The 16,429-nt window shown below is 53.1% G+C and overlaps 1 protein-coding gene across 2 annotated transcripts; it reads left to right on the top strand.

Moving 5' to 3' along the window:
• Positions 1-576: 576 nt before the first annotated feature.
• On the top strand, positions 577-14,664 carry APBB1 (amyloid beta precursor protein binding family B member 1). 2 transcript variants are annotated; one of them, XM_053456759.1, is made up of 14 exons: positions 577-633; positions 6,197-6,245; positions 7,063-7,712; positions 7,818-8,017; positions 8,320-8,402; positions 8,628-8,685; positions 8,839-8,964; positions 9,309-9,436; positions 9,698-9,812; positions 9,987-10,071; positions 10,416-10,499; positions 10,635-10,747; positions 12,772-12,948; positions 14,008-14,664. In XM_053456759.1, the coding sequence occupies exons 3-14, from the start codon at positions 7,076-7,078 to the stop codon at positions 14,170-14,172; spliced, it is 1,971 nt and encodes a 656-aa protein (XP_053312734.1). In that variant the 5' UTR covers positions 577-633; positions 6,197-6,245; positions 7,063-7,075; the 3' UTR covers positions 14,173-14,664. The 2 variants fall into 2 exon arrangements, with proteins under 2 accessions (XP_053312734.1, XP_053312735.1); XM_053456760.1 differs by having other exon boundaries at positions 605-687.
• The last annotated feature ends 1,765 nt before the right edge of the window (positions 14,665-16,429 follow it).

Here is a 16,429-nt window from a genome sequence, read left to right as displayed (position 1 = left end):
ATGGATTTTCTTCAGAAAATACGGCAGTTTAAGTAATTTTATTATGAATTGCTTTATATAGCACCGCCATATTCCTTAGCGCTGTACAATGGGTAAGCAGGACAAGCAGTACATCATGTAACAAGGAGTTTACAATCTAGAAGGAGGAGTGGAGGAGATTACACAAGAGGTACCCCAGTGACAAAATAAGTGATTACCGGGCATATACACAAAGCGACCCAGGGGTAACAGGGTGATGGGCCTTGGAAGGGAAAGGAAGTTTTACTTTACTGAGAGGGTGGTAGATAAGTGTAACGGTCTCCAAGCAGAAGCGGTAGAGACTAACAAAGCGAGGGAAACATGCACGGGTGAGGCATATGGAAAAATAAGGTTCACACTTTTTTTTAGGTTTTTTTTTAAATACCTTCATTTTAATTACAATAAATAATAATAATAATAAAAATAATTTGCTTCATTGGTTTCTTGCCATTGATTTCTATCTTTAGAACGCACTGATTTCTACTCCATTCCCTTCACAAGATGGCGGCTTGGAACTGACGACCGGAAGCGCGTCATCATGCAGCGGAAGTGCGGCGGTGCCAGTCAGGGCTGGGCAGTGGAGATAACGGGATCGAAGGAAGCGGAAGTGATCAGGTGAGCGGAGATCCGCTATGTGTGTCCCGTACTGCTAGGACTGTACACCGAGAGGTATTAATATACGTCATTAGGGGCAGTTCATTGTTAGGAATATACCCCGGGAGAGGCCTGCTTCTAGTAAACATTTACCTATAGGGGCAATTTACTGGTAAGAATTACAGTGGGAGGGGTAGATTCATATAAAAAGCTGGGAAATATACCACAGGAGGGGGCAGATCCCGGCATTTAAATATAAATGCATACGGGCAGTGTACCTCTAGGAATATACCCCAGGAGGGGGCAGATCCCGGCATGTAAATATAAATGCATACGGGCGGTGTACCTCTAGGAATATACCCCAGGAGGGGGCAGATCCCGGCATTTAAATATAAATGCATACGGGCAGTGTACCTCTAGGAATATACCCCAGGAGGGGGCAGATCCCGGCATTTAAATATAAATGCATACGGGCGGTGTACCTCTAGGAATATACCCCAGGAGGGGGCAGATCCCGGTATGTAAATATAAATGCATACGGGCGGTGTACCTCTAGGAATATACCCCAGGAGGGGGCAGATCCCGGCATGTAAATATAAATGCATACGGGCAGTGTACCTCTAGGAATATACCCCAGGAGGGGGCAGATCCCAGCATGTAAATATAAATGCATACGGGTGGTGTACCTCTAGGTATATACCCCAGGAGGGGCAGATCCCGGTATGTAAATATAAATGCATACGGGCGGTGTACCTCTAGGAATATACCCCAGGAGGGGGCAGATCCCAGCATGTAAATATAAATGCATACAGGCAGTGTACCTCTAGGAATATACCCCAGGAGGGGGCAGATCCCGGCATTTAAATATAAATGCATACAGGCAGTGTACCTCTAGGAATATACCCCAGGAGGGGGCAGATCCCGGTATGTAAATATAAATGCATACGGGCGGTGTACCTCTAGGAATATACCCCAGGAGGGGGCAGATCCCGGCATTTAAATATAAATGCATACAGGCAGTGTACCTCTAGGAATATACCCCAGGAGGGGGCAGATCCCGGCATGTAAATATAAATGCATACGGGCGGTGTACCTCTAGGAATATACCCCAGGAGGGGCAGATCCCGGTATGTAAATATAAATGCATACGGGCGGTGTACCTCTAGGAATATACCCCAGGAGGGGCAGATCCCGGCATGTAAATATAAATGCATACGGGCAGTGTACCTCTAGGAATATACCCCAGGAGGGGGCAGATCCCGGTATGTAAATATAAATGCATACGGGCGGTGTACCTCTAGGAATATACCCCAGGAGGGGGCAGATCCCGGCATGTAAATATAAATGCATACGGGCAGTGTACCTCTAGGAATATACCCCAGGAGGGGGCAGATCCCGGCATGTAAATATAAATGCATACGGGCGGTGTACCTCTAGGAATATACCCCAGGAGGGGGCAGATCCCGACATGTAAATATAAATGCATACGGGCGGTGTACCTCTAGGAATATACCCCAGGAGGGGCAGATCCCGGCATGTAAATATAAATGCATACGGGCAGTGTACCTCTAGGAATATACCCCAGGAGGGGGCAGATCCCGGCATGTAAATATAAATGCATACGGGCGGTGTACCTCTAGGAATATACCCCAGGAGGGGGCAGATCCCGGCATGTAAATATAAATGCATACGGGCGGTGTACCTCTAGGAATATACCCCAGGAGGGGGCAGATCCCGGCATTTAAATATAAATGCATACGGGCAGTGTACCTCTAGGAATATACCCCAGGAGGGGGCAGATCCCGGCATTTAAATATAAATGCATACGGGCGGTGTACCTCTAGGAATATACCCCAGGAGGGGGCAGATCCCGGTATGTAAATATAAATGCATACGGGCGGTGTACCTCTAGGAATATACCCCAGGAGGGGGCAGATCCCGGTATGTAAATATAAATGCATACGGGCGGTGTACCTCTAGGAATATACCCCAGGAGGGGCAGATCCCGGCATGTAAATATAAATGCATACGGGCAGTGTACCTCTAGGAATATACCCCAGGAGGGGGCAGATCCCAGCATGTAAATATAAATGCATACGGGTGGTGTACCTCTAGGTATATACCCCAGGAGGGGCAGATCCCGGTATGTAAATATAAATGCATACGGGCGGTGTACCTCTAGGAATATACCCCAGGAGGGGGCAGATCCCGGCATTTAAATATAAATGCATACAGGCAGTGTACCTCTAGGAATATACCCCAGGAGGGGGCAGATCCCGGCATGTAAATATAAATGCATACGGGCGGTGTACCTCTAGGAATATACCCCAGGAGGGGCAGATCCCGGTATGTAAATATAAATGCATACGGGCGGTGTACCTCTAGGAATATACCCCAGGAGGGGCAGATCCCGGCATGTAAATATAAATGCATACGGGCAGTGTACCTCTAGGAATATACCCCAGGAGGGGGCAGATCCCGGCATGTAAATATAAATGCATACGGGCAGTGTACCTCTAGGAATATACCCCAGGAGGGGGCAGATCCCGGCATTTAAATATAAATGCATACGGGCAGTGTACCTCTAGGAATATACCCCAGGAGGGGGCAGATCCCGGCATTTAAATATAAATGCATACGGGCGGTGTACCTCTAGGAATATACCCCAGGAGGGGGCAGATCCCGGTATGTAAATATAAATGCATACGGGCGGTGTACCTCTAGGAATATACCCCAGGAGGGGGCAGATCCCGGTATGTAAATATAAATGCATACGGGCGGTGTACCTCTAGGAATATACCCCAGGAGGGGCAGATCCCGGCATGTAAATATAAATGCATACGGGCAGTGTACCTCTAGGAATATACCCCAGGAGGGGGCAGATCCCAGCATGTAAATATAAATGCATACGGGTGGTGTACCTCTAGGAATATACCCCAGGAGGGGGCAGATCCCGGCATTTAAATATAAATGCATACGGGCGGTGTACCTCTAGGTATATACCCCAGGAGGGGCAGATCCCGGTATGTAAATATAAATGCATACGGGCGGTGTACCTCTAGGAATATACCCCAGGAGGGGGCAGATCCCGGCATTTAAATATAAATGCATACAGGCAGTGTACCTCTAGGAATATACCCCAGGAGGGGGCAGATCCCGGCATGTAAATATAAATGCATACGGGCGGTGTACCTCTAGGAATATACCCCAGGAGGGGCAGATCCCGGTATGTAAATATAAATGCATACGGGCGGTGTACCTCTAGGAATATACCCCAGGAGGGGCAGATCCCGGCATGTAAATATAAATGCATACGGGCAGTGTACCTCTAGGAATATACCCCAGGAGGGGGCAGATCCCGGTATGTAAATATAAATGCATACGGGCGGTGTACCTCTAGGAATATACCCCAGGAGGGGGCAGATCCCGGCATGTAAATATAAATGCATACGGGCAGTGTACCTCTAGGAATATACCCCAGGAGGGGGCAGATCCCGGCATGTAAATATAAATGCATACGGGCGGTGTACCTCTAGGAATATACCCCAGGAGGGGGCAGATCCCGACATGTAAATATAAATGCATACGGGCGGTGTACCTCTAGGAATATACCCCAGGAGGGGCAGATCCCGGCATGTAAATATAAATGCATACGGGCAGTGTACCTCTAGGAATATACCCCAGGAGGGGGCAGATCCCGGCATGTAAATATAAATGCATACGGGCGGTGTACCTCTAGGAATATACCCCAGGAGGGGGCAGATCCCGGCATGTAAATATAAATGCATACGGGCGGTGTACCTCTAGGAATATACCCCAGGAGGGGGCAGATCCCGGCATTTAAATATAAATGCATACGGGCAGTGTACCTCTAGGAATATACCCCAGGAGGGGGCAGATCCCGGCATTTAAATATAAATGCATACGGGCGGTGTACCTCTAGGAATATACCCCAGGAGGGGGCAGATCCCGGTATGTAAATATAAATGCATACGGGCGGTGTACCTCTAGGAATATACCCCAGGAGGGGGCAGATCCCGGTATGTAAATATAAATGCATACGGGCGGTGTACCTCTAGGAATATACCCCAGGAGGGGCAGATCCCGGCATGTAAATATAAATGCATACGGGCAGTGTACCTCTAGGAATATACCCCAGGAGGGGGCAGATCCCAGCATGTAAATATAAATGCATACGGGTGGTGTACCTCTAGGTATATACCCCAGGAGGGGCAGATCCCGGTATGTAAATATAAATGCATACGGGCGGTGTACCTCTAGGAATATACCCCAGGAGGGGGCAGATCCCGGCATTTAAATATAAATGCATACAGGCAGTGTACCTCTAGGAATATACCCCAGGAGGGGGCAGATCCCGGCATGTAAATATAAATGCATACGGGCGGTGTACCTCTAGGAATATACCCCAGGAGGGGCAGATCCCGGTATGTAAATATAAATGCATACGGGCGGTGTACCTCTAGGAATATACCCCAGGAGGGGCAGATCCCGGCATGTAAATATAAATGCATACGGGCAGTGTACCTCTAGGAATATACCCCAGGAGGGGGCAGATCCCGGTATGTAAATATAAATGCATACGGGCGGTGTACCTCTAGGAATATACCCCAGGAGGGGGCAGATCCCGGCATGTAAATATAAATGCATACGGGCAGTGTACCTCTAGGAATATACCCCAGGAGGGGGCAGATCCCGGCATGTAAATATAAATGCATACGGGCGGTGTACCTCTAGGAATATACCCCAGGAGGGGGCAGATCCCGACATGTAAATATAAATGCATACGGGCGGTGTACCTCTAGGAATATACCCCAGGAGGGGCAGATCCCGGCATGTAAATATAAATGCATACGGGCAGTGTACCTCTAGGAATATACCCCAGGAGGGGGCAGATCCCGGCATGTAAATATAAATGCATACGGGCGGTGTACCTCTAGGAATATACCCCAGGAGGGGGCAGATCCCGGCATGTAAATATAAATGCATACGGGTGGTGTACCTCTAGGAATATACCCCAGGAGGGGGCAGATCCCGGCATGTAAATATAAATGCATACGGGCGGTGTACCTCTAGGAATATACCCCAGGAGGGGCAGATCCCGGCATGTAAATATAAATGCATACGGGCAGTGTACCTCTAGGAATATACCCCAGGAGGGGGCAGATCCCGGCATGTAAATATAAATGCATACGGGCGGTGTACCTCTAGGAATATACCCCAGGAGGGGGCAGATCCCGGCATGTAAATATAAATGCATACGGGTGGTGTACCTCTAGGTATATACCCCAGGAGGGGGCAGATCCCGGTATATGATCCTCGTGCCACTCGGTCAGGGAAATCCCAGCTCACAGAAATATCAATAAATGGTCGCAGGAATGCAGTATTTTACCCAAAACTGCGTGGTCGGGACCTGTTTGTAACGAAGACGGCGGCGTCTGGGCTGCCCGGCCCGGGGGGAGTAGTATCTACATACAGGATGAATACATTCTGTTACAAGAAGCTCCTCGTTACTCTGCGCTGCTGCGCATGTCAGTGCCTCGCTGAGAACCTTGTCTCGTTGCAGGGTCTGTCTGTCTCCCCAGAGGATGAGCGGCTCCTCCTCCACTTATCAGGTGAGTGTCACTCATTTTAAGCCAATCAGGCTTCAGGCAATCAAGCGGCGCCGAGTATCCCCCCCTCGCGGTAAGCGGCGCCGAGTATCCCCCCCTCGCGGTAAGCGACGCCGTGTATCCCCCCCCTCGCGGTAAGCGTCGCCGAGTATCCCCCCCTCGCGGTAAGCGTCGCCGAGTATCCCCCCCTCGCAGTAAGCGTCGCCGAGTATCCCCCCCCCTCGCGGTAAGCGTCGCCGAGTATCCCCCCCTCGCGGTAAGTGTCGCCGAGTATCCCCCCCTCGCGGTAAGCGTCGCCGAGTATCCCCCCCTCGCGGTAAGCGGCGCTGAGTATCCCCCCCCCTCGCGGTAAGCGACGCCGTGTATCCCCCCCTCACGGTAAGCGCTGCCGAGTATCCCCCCTCGCGGTAAGCGCTGCCGAGTATCCCCCCTCGCGGTAAGCCGCGCCGAGTATCCCCCCTCGCGGTAAACGCTGCCGAGTATCCCCCCTCGCGGTAAGCGTTGCTGAGTATCCCCCCTCGCGGTAAGCCGCGCCGAGTATCCCCCCTCGCGGTAAGCGACGCCGTGTATCCCCCCCTCGCTGTAAGCCGCGCCGAGTATCGCCCCCTCGCGGTAAGCGTTGCCGAGTATCCCCCCCTCGCTGTAAGCCGCGCCGAGTATCGCCCCCTCGCGGTAAGCGTCGCCGAGTATCCCCCCTCGCGGTAAGCGCTGCCGAGTATCCCCCCCTCGCTGTAAGCCGCGCCGAGTAGCCAATGCGCCGAGTATCCCATGCGCAGCTCCTCTCTGAGGATTAACTCCAGCTGGCGTCTCTTTGTCTCAGCTCCTCGGTGACCATGTCGGGATCTCTGAGTGAGAAGAGCCCAGCGTCTGCACTCACTCTCAGCCTTCTCTCGTCTCACCATGACCTCCTGTCGCCCAAGAGCCGGCAGATCTACAGCCACGCCGACCTGGTCAGCGCCGAACTCGGCGGCGGGGCTCCCGCTGACCGCCTCAACCCCAAGTGGCTGAAAGAAGGTCAGAACCAGCTGCGCAAAGCGGCGGAGAATGGGAAGGAAGACCAGAACTGCAACCCGGATCCCGAGAGCGGCAACAAGGACTGGGCCAATCGGAACCAGGAGAAGGATGAAAAGGAGACGCACCTGGGAGACGTCGAGGCTCTGAACTGCGCCAACCTGAGTGCCCGACTCGGCTCTCCTCTGCTTATCCAGGAGCGAGACGACGACGAGGAGGACCTGACCCCCGGCCGCAGCGAGCTGACCGACCCCATCACCACCGAAATGTCCGAACCCAGCTCCGACTTGCTGGCCGCGCAGGAGAGCGGCGGCAAAGAGTCCGCCGAAGGTCCGAGGGAGGGGGGCCGCAGTGCCAGTCTGCTGTTTGGAATGAGGAACACGGCTGGGAGTGATGAGGACTCTAGCTGGGCGACGCTGTCCCAGGGAAGCCCGTCCTACGGCTCGCCGGATGACACAGGTAGGAGAGCGGTGGTGCTAGCGGTGGCGTAACGGGACTGCTCGTGGGGGGTTTGGTGCGTCTCCGGGCTCCTGTACCAGCGTGGTCTTCGTTAACTCCCGACAGATTGCTTCTGGACACGGAACTCCATGGAGACCGACTCGGATTTGCCCTCGGGGTGGATGAGGGTGCAGGACACTTCGGGGACGTATTACTGGCACGTTCCCACCGGGACCACTCAGTGGGAGCCCCCGTCCGATTTCTGCAACGGGGAGCATAAGGTGTACGCCCCTTCCACGGAGCAGACCCCCACGGAGGAGCTGGAGGTAAGAAGTCTGCGTTTGGGGGGGGCGGCGAGAAACTGCATAAAACGTGAAAAAAATGGAATTTCAGTGGAATATCCATGAATCCTCCCTGATTTACTCCTACAGATCTTTATTTACATTTTTTACTAACCCTCCACGCCCGTGCTCACACTCAGTCCCGTGCTCACACTCAGTCCCGTGCTCACACTCAGGCCCGTGCTCACACTCACGCAAATAATGCTGCTAAACTGGCGCTAGATACGGACATGCCTGCGCCCCGCGCTGCTCTGTGTGAATACGCTAACGGTTTTATTCCTCCCCAGGCCATGTCGCAGGAGGACTTCTCTGACGTCAGCCGGCATGATCTGGAGGACGCAGCTTTACACATGAGCTCCATGAGCATTAGGTGAGTGTGATGGGTTTCACCGTGTGGGGGGTCCCGGGTCATTTAGTCGCCAGCAGACCTCAGTGTTTGCCGACTGATGCCCTTCGTTGATTGGGTATTAGGAGGGGAGTGGGCGGAACCATTCTCACCGCCGGTCCCAGCGCGGCGCCATTCTCACCGCCGGTCCCAGCGCGGCGCTGCTGGTTTCCATTCGGGCTGCTCTCTAATCCTTGTATCTTTTTTCAGCTCCTCACAGCCTGAGGATGAAAAGGAGTCTCATCTGGCGAGCGATCCCAGCGCACAGGTTTGTGTCCGTCTGTCGGCCCGTCTGTACGTGACGCCGACCTTGCCTCCCCTCGTTTCCCCCGTCGCCTCCCCTCGTTTCCCCCCTCGCCTCCCCTCTTTTCCCCCCTCGTTTCCCCGCTTACCGGTGTTCCTGGTGGTCTGTCTCTTTCAGAGTTTCGCCGTGCAGTCCCTCGGGTGGGTTGAGATGACGGAAGACGATTTGGCTCCCGGGAAGAGCAGCGTTGCAGTAAACGGCTGCATCCGCCAGTTATCGCTTCATACGCAGAGCCTGACGCAGGTGAGATCCGCGTGTCCCGTGACGCACACGCATCGTCGCAGGTTTATATGTCGCCTGTATGTTCAGGAGCCGGCTGATCACTGATGCGACCCCTATCCGCCCCCCCCCCCCCCGGTCCCTGCAGGTATTCCGGTCTCTTGTCAGCAAACATCGGCGCATCTCCTGCGATATCCTCAGCCGCCACATTATGTGTATTAAAAGTGCCTGTCTGCCCCCCCACGTCCTCCTTCCCAACCCGTCTCCACCCCCAACGCCCGTCTCCCCTCCCCCACATCCGCCTCCCCCACCCGTCTCCCCCCGCCGTTGGGTGCATTTCTGGTAATTTAGGTGCTGTCGTCTCTCAGGGCCAGGACATGCTGCTGGTTCTGGATCAGGACTCGCTGAATCTCTTTGACCCTTCGGGTCAGAATCTACTCCACTCGCAGCCGATTGTCAGCATCCGCGTGTGGGGAGTGGGGAGAGACGACGGCAGGTGAGAGATGGTCCTGGGGAGGGGATTGTTTGTGGCCCCCTGGAGCCCCTGTGTGCGATGCAGACTTTTTTGTGCTTTTAAGTATCTTTTCTGTGTTCTAAAGCTCTAATTCTTGTGCTTTTCACGCTGCTGATGGACGCAGGGAGAGGTACGTTAAATGCGCATGTTCATACTAAGTGATTTGGATTATGGGGGGCCGCGGGGGGCGTGAAATGTCCGTCAGTCTCCTGCATTCCTGTCCGTTTTCCGATCTCCCTGCAGAGACTTTGCTTATGTTGCGAGAGACAAGTTGACCCAGTTGCTGAAATGCCACGTGTTCCGCTGCGAGGCGCCGGCCAAAGCCATAGCGACGGCGCTTCACGGGGTCTGCTCTCGGGTGAGTAACACTCCGGCCCATGCACGGCATCTCGGGTTTTAAATCCTTGGCTTAAACCCTGGCTGGGGCGGACATTTTTCTGAGTTTTGTCAGATTCTCCCGGTTGTTTGTCGGTCACCAGCGTCTCGGGAAGGATTTTCTTTGCCGTCGCTGCACTTTACTCTTTCCTTTCAGATAATGGCTGAGAGACGAAGCACTCGCTCTATAATGGACGGCCTCTTTTTGGATCAGTCCAGATTGGTGGATATACCTTTTCAAGGTACTTACATTGGCTTTGTGTGCCTCTTTGTGCCTCCTGCCTCTTGCCCCCGCCCTCTTTGCGCTGCCTCCCTCTGGCTCCCGCCCTCCCTGCGCCGCCTGCCTCTGGCCCCCGCCCTCTTTGTGTCGCCTGCCTCTGGCCCCTGCCCGCCTTCTTTGTGCCGCCTGCCTCTGGCTCCCGCCCTCTTTGTGCCTCCTGCCTCTGGCTCCCGCCCTCTTTGTGCCGCCTGCCTCTGGCCCCCGTTCGCTCTTTTCGGGCCACCTCCCTCTGACCCCCGCCCTCTTTGCGCTCCGTGTATCTCGGGCTCCATCTCCACTTTAGCCATTTTTGTCTTCACTCCACAGTTGAGTTTCCTGCTCCAAAGAATGATCTGGTTCAGGGCTTTCATGTCTTCTATCTGGGAGGCGTTCCCGTCGCTAGACCTGTTGGTGAGTTCATGGATCTGACTTCTGCTCTGTCTGTGGGAACCCGTCAGAGGTCATGTTGGTGACAGACGCGGAGTCCTTGTGGCTGATGCTCTCCAGATATGTGTCTGCGTGTCTCACAGATGCCGTCTCTTTCAGGAATGGACGTCATTAATGACACCCTGCAGACAGCTCTCAGCACCTGTAAATCCAACTGGATTCTAGTGACCGTCAATGTAGCCTCAGCCACGGTCACCATAATAAGCCAGCAGGTACAGGGCTGAATTGGTGACTGGCGGCAGGGGTTGTTGTGTTGGGGTTTCTGCTGACTGATAGCGGGGCAGGTGTGAGTGGTATTGGGTTCCATTGACTGGTAGCAGGGCTGGTGCAAATGGTGTTGGGGTTTCTGCTGACTGGTAGCGGGGCAGGTGCGAGTGGTATTGGGTTCCATTGACAGCCGGGTAGGTGCTAGTGGTATTGGGTTCCATTGACTGGTGGCGGGGCAGGTGCGAGTGGTATTGGGTTCCATTGACTGGTAGTTGGGTAGGCGTCAGTGGTATTGGGTTCCCTTGACTGGTAGTTGGGTAGGCGTCAGTGGTATTGGGTTCCCTTGACTGGTAGTTGGGTAGATGTGAGTGGTATTGGGTTCCATTGACTAGTAGTTGGGTAGGTGTGGGTGGTATTGGGTTCCATTGACTGGTAGTTGGGTAGGCGTCAGTGGTATTGGGTTCCATTGACTGGTAGTTGGGTAGATGTGAGTGGTATTGGGTTCCATTGACTGGCAGTTGGGTAGATGTGAGTGGTATTGGGTTCCATTGACTGGTAGTTGGGTAGGCGCCAGTGGTATTGGGTTCCATTAACTGGTAGTCGGGGAGGTGTGAGTGGTATTGGGTTCCATTGACTGGTAGTTGGGTAGGCGTCAGTGGTATTGGATTCCATTGACTTGTAGTTGGGGAGGTGTGAGTGGTATTGGGTTCCATTGACTGGTAGTTGGGAAGGTGTGAGTGGTATTGGATTCCATTGACTTGTAGTTGGGGAGGTGTGAGTGGTATTGGGTTCCATTGACTGGTAGTTGGGTAGATGTGAGTGGTATTGGGTTCCATTGACTGGCAGTTGGGTAGATGTGAGTGGTATTGGGTTCCATTGACTGGTAGTTGGGTAGGCGTCAGTGGTATTGGGTTCCTTTGACTGCTAGTTGGGTAGATGTGAGTGGCATTGGGTTCCATTGACTGGTAGTTGGGGAGGTGTGAGTGGTATTGGATTCCATTGACTTGTAGTTGGGGAGGTGTGAGTGGTATTGGGTTCCATTGACTGGTAGTTGGGGAGGTGTGAGTGGTATTGGATTCCATTGACTTGTAGTTGGGGAGGTGTGAGTGGTATTGGGTTCCATTGACTGGTAGTTGGGTAGGCGTCAGTGGTATTGGGTTCCATTAACTGGTAGTCGGGGAGGTGTGAGTGGTATTGGGTTCCATTGACTGGTAGTTGGGTAGGCGTCAGTGGTATTGGATTCCATTGACTTGTAGTTGGGGAGGTGTGAGTGGTATTGGGTTCCATTGACTGGTAGTTGGGAAGGTGTGAGTGGTATTGGATTCCATTGACTTGTAGTTGGGGAGGTGTGAGTGGTATTGGGTTCCATTGACTGGTAGTTGGGTAGATGTGAGTGGTATTGGGTTCCATTGACTGGCAGTTGGGTAGATGTGAGTGGTATTGGGTTCCATTGACTGGTAGTTGGGTAGGCGTCAGTGGTATTGGGTTCCTTTGACTGCTAGTTGGGTAGATGTGAGTGGCATTGGGTTCCATTGACTGGTAGTTGGGGAGGTGTGAGTGGTATTGGATTCCATTGACTTGTAGTTGGGGAGGTGTGAGTGGTATTGGGTTCCATTGACTGGTAGTTGGGGAGGTGTGAGTGGTATTGGATTCCATTGACTTGTAGTTGGGGAGGTGTGAGTGGTATTGGGTTCCATTGACTGGTAGTTGGGAAGGTGTGAGTGGTATTGGGTTCCATTGACTGGTAGTTGGGGAGGTGTGAGTGGTATTGGAGTCCATTGATATGTAGTTGGGGAGGTGTGAGTGGGATTGGGTTCCATTGACTGGTAGTTGGGGAGGTATGAGTGGTATTAGGTTCCATTGACTGGAAGCGGGGCAGGTGCGAGTGGTATTAGGCTCCGTTTACTGGTAGGGGGTATTTGGGGTTCCACTCTGAGAGATCTCTGTATGTGATATTGGGGGATGTCTCGTCATCGGGAGATGAACTTCTGCTCTGTAGACATGTCATTGTTCTTACTCCTTCCTGCAGACAGAGGAGACGCTCAGTGAGTGCCGAGTGAGGTTCCTCTCGTTCATGGGGGTTGGAAGAGATGTCCACACGTTTGCGTTCATCATGGCTGAGGCTCCGGGGATTTTTACATGTCACATGTTCTGGTGTGAACCTAACGCAGCCCACCTGTCTGAGGCGGTGCAGGCCGCCTGTATGGTAAGGATCACGTTGTGTTCTCCTTTGAGGTCCCCGGTAAGATCCAGCGAGACGCTCACAGACCCTAATATCGCGTCACTGGAGTATTTATTTACATAAAGAGTTTGGGATCTCAGGGACCCTCCTATCGTAACACTACAGTGAAGAACCGTTAGTTTGGGGTCGGATAATCTCTGTAATAATCCGGTAAAGATATGTTAGTTTGGGGTCGGATAATCTCTGTTGTAATCCGGTAAAGATCCGTTAGTTTGGGGTTGGATAATCTCTGTAATAATCCGGTAAAGATCCGTTAGTTTGGGGTTGGATAATCTCTGTAATAATCCGGTAAAGATCCGTTAGTTTGGGGTTGGATAATCTCTGTAATAATCCGGTAAAAATCCGTTAGTTTGGGGTCGGATAATCTCTAATAATCTGGTAAAGATCCGTTAGTTTGGAGCCAGATAGTCCGGTAAAGATCCGTTAGTTTGGGGTCGGATAATCCGGTAAAGATCCGTTAGTTTGGGGTCGGATAATCCGGTAAAGATCCGTTAGTTTGGGGTCGGATAATCCGGTAAAGATCCGTTAGTTTGGGGTCGGATAATCTCTAATAATCTGGTACAGATCCGTTAGTTTGGGGTCGGATAATCCGGTAAAGATCCGTTAGTTTGGGGTCGGATAATCCGGTAAAGATCCGTTAGTTTGGGGTCGGATAATCCGGTAAAGATCCATTAGTTTGGGGTCAGATAATCTCTAATAATCCGGTAAATTCTGTTATGTGATGGTTTATTTGGTTATTTTTTACTGACCGTTGCTCCTCTCTCTTTTTTCTTCTTGCCCGCTCTTTCCCTCTCCTCCTCCTCCTCTTCCTCCCATTCCCTCTCTGGTGCTGTTCCCTTACACAACATTTCATCCTGTTCCCTCCTTGTCTGTATGTCCCCCCTCCCATTCCACTTTTGTACCTAATCTCACACCTCCACCCCTGATGCCTCTCTCCCCGCACCCCGTCTCGCTCTCTCCCCGCGCCCCGTCTCGCTCTCTCCCCGCGCCCCGTCTCGCTCTCTCTTCCCTCCCTCTCGTTAGCTGCGGTATCAGAAGTGTCTGGATGCGCGGCCGCTGGGCTCGTCCTGCCTCCCCACTCCTCCTGCCGACTCGGTGGCTCGCAGAGTGGGCTCCAGCGTACGCAGGGGAGTGCAGTCTCTGCTCGGCTCTTTCAAACCCAAACGCCCCGGAGGGCAGACGCCGTGACCTTGTGGGATTAGGCCGTTGTCCTCCCCTCTTCTGTGCTTCCTTTTGGTCTCTCCCGTTAAACATCGTGGGCCAAACGGGCAGCACAGTTTGTATGAAGTCGTGTATCCCGTGTAATGACAACAAGGCACTCCAGGCTCTGGGTTACCGTTAGATGCCTAGAAGCCTTTTGAGTGGCAATAGGGCCCTCGGGGGCTGCCGTTCCCACCCCGCTCCCCCTCCTCTGGGAGGTATGGTTAGTAGTCGTGTCTGTGATAGTGTGAGTGTGTGTGCGCTATAGACACTCCTGCTATAGGCTCCGCGGGGTACTAATGCTGCTGACCCCGTAATGTCCTGCTATAATCTCATGCCATAGCGTGCTGTGTCGGGGGGCAGCTCTGGGTCGGGGGCAGAAAGGCTCTGATGGCGTTATATGCTCACATGGCAGCAGAGAATCTGCATCACCTGAAAAGGGATCTGATCTTTCCAGTTCCCCTGCCCTGATTTATACCGATATATCGACCCAAATAAATGAGTCTTAACGTCTGGCTAGGAGGGGCTTCGTGCCACCCTATGGGGGGCAATAAGGGGTCAATTGCTGAGCAATCAGGGATGACCCTCTACCTCCCTGAATACACCTACAGAGAGACTTATAGCCGACACCCCCCCACTGACTGATCGCATCCTACCCCCCCTGCAGACTGATCGCGCGCACCCCAGGAAACCCCCCCGCAGACAGATGTCACCTTACCCCCGCAGGCTGATCGTCGCGCCCCCCCAGGAAACCCCCCCCGCAGATTGATCGCATCCCCCCCGCAGACTGATCGCGCGCACCCCAGGAACCCCCCCGCAGATTGATCGCACCCCCCCCTGCAGACTGATCGCACGCACCCCAGGAAACCCCCCCCGCAGACTGATCGCATCCTAACCCCCCCGCAGACTGATCGCATCCTAACCCCTCCCCTGCAGACTGATCGCACTCCTGCGCAGTAGCGATAGGATTTATATCATTTCCGTGTAAACCAATAATCTCTCCTCTGCTTCGGAATCGCGGCGGACGCGGCGGACGCCATTCAGACGCGGAGAATTCACTACGCCGGTGATTCTCCCCTTCCAGGCCTCCTCGGATCACCCATCGCTCTTTTTGCACTAAATAGAAACCCGAGAGAGCGTCGGAGAGCTGAGAGCGTTTGCTCCGACGCGTTGTCTGACGTAAGCACCGCACCCCAGGGGGGTTATTGTGTTGTCGTGTAGTGATTGTGTTACTTTTATGTTTTCACTGCGTATCCAGCGCTGCGTGCAACACGGAACGTGTGATTTCAGCTCCCCCCCGTCTAATGGGAAGGTGTTCTAGGTTCTCTGCGTGGCCTCGTCTGACACCGATCTGATGCCGCCTGAGTCTCTCGCTGACTTAGTAATACCCGGAACCTTTCGACGGGTTTGGGGTCAGGCTGAGGAGCGCGTTCTGTCTCTGGGTCCTTCTTCTTGTAACTCTGACATCTTTTCTGTTCTGTCGTCTGTAAGGCTAGTAGCTCTGCTGCCATCTTGACGTTCCAGGTTGCCACGGAACACGTGGGTTCTATGGTACCATTAGGAATTAGCCCCGATGCCCACGTTATCCTCATGAGCCGGATCAGTACCCTGCGTGAGGCTTTTTGCTCTGCTGCCAGCTTGATGTTCCGGGTTGGATATGTCGGGATGCCGCGGAACGTGTGGGTTGTATGGTTCCATTAGGAATTAGCCCCGATGCCCCCGTTATCCTCGTGAGCCGGATCAGTACCCTGCGTGAGGCTTTTTGCTCTGCTGCCATCTTCGATGTACTAGAGCCGGATCCGTACGTGGCATTAGCAGCTCTGCTGCCGTATTTATGTTCTAGAGCAGGATGAGAACTTTATGCAAAATAAGTAGTTGTATGCCAGCTCTAGAACGGTATGATTATTGTATATGGGATATAACTGGATCAAATAAACACTAAAACCCCCTCACTGGGTTATAACCTCGAGCCCCATGTGAGCCGCGTGTCGTCTTCTACCTAACTCAATAAACCCGTAACCAACCAATGAGTACGTCTGGTCTCTCCCTGCGCGCCGACCGCCGGCCCGGCGGATACTCTGCTGCTGTCACTCACTGCCGCCTTTTATACATCCAGCCCCCCCCCCCCGTCCTAATGCTAATTAGATTTCATTTGTTGAATTTAATTACCCCCTGGGTGGCCTGACCAGAGGTCTATAAGGGGCAGAATTGCCACTAATGCCCCTCACTATTTTAAGTCCATTGC

This window comes from Spea bombifrons, chromosome 2 (genome assembly GCF_027358695.1).
Source record: "Spea bombifrons isolate aSpeBom1 chromosome 2, aSpeBom1.2.pri, whole genome shotgun sequence".
NCBI lineage: Eukaryota > Metazoa > Chordata > Amphibia > Anura > Pelobatidae > Spea > Spea bombifrons.
This window is presented reverse-complemented; position numbering and strand designations above follow the sequence as displayed.

Coding starts and splice junctions, on each gene's coding strand:
- APBB1 (XM_053456759.1), top strand. CDS start 7,076: ATGTCGGGATCTCTGAGTGAGAAGAGCCCAGCGTCTGCACTCACTCTC. Junction 8,686..8,838: donor CGAGCGATCCCAGCGCACAG/GTTTGTGTCCGT, acceptor TGTCTCTTTCAG/AGTTTCGCCGTGCAGTCCCT. Junction 9,813..9,986: donor TTCACGGGGTCTGCTCTCGG/GTGAGTAACACT, acceptor CTTTCCTTTCAG/ATAATGGCTGAGAGACGAAG.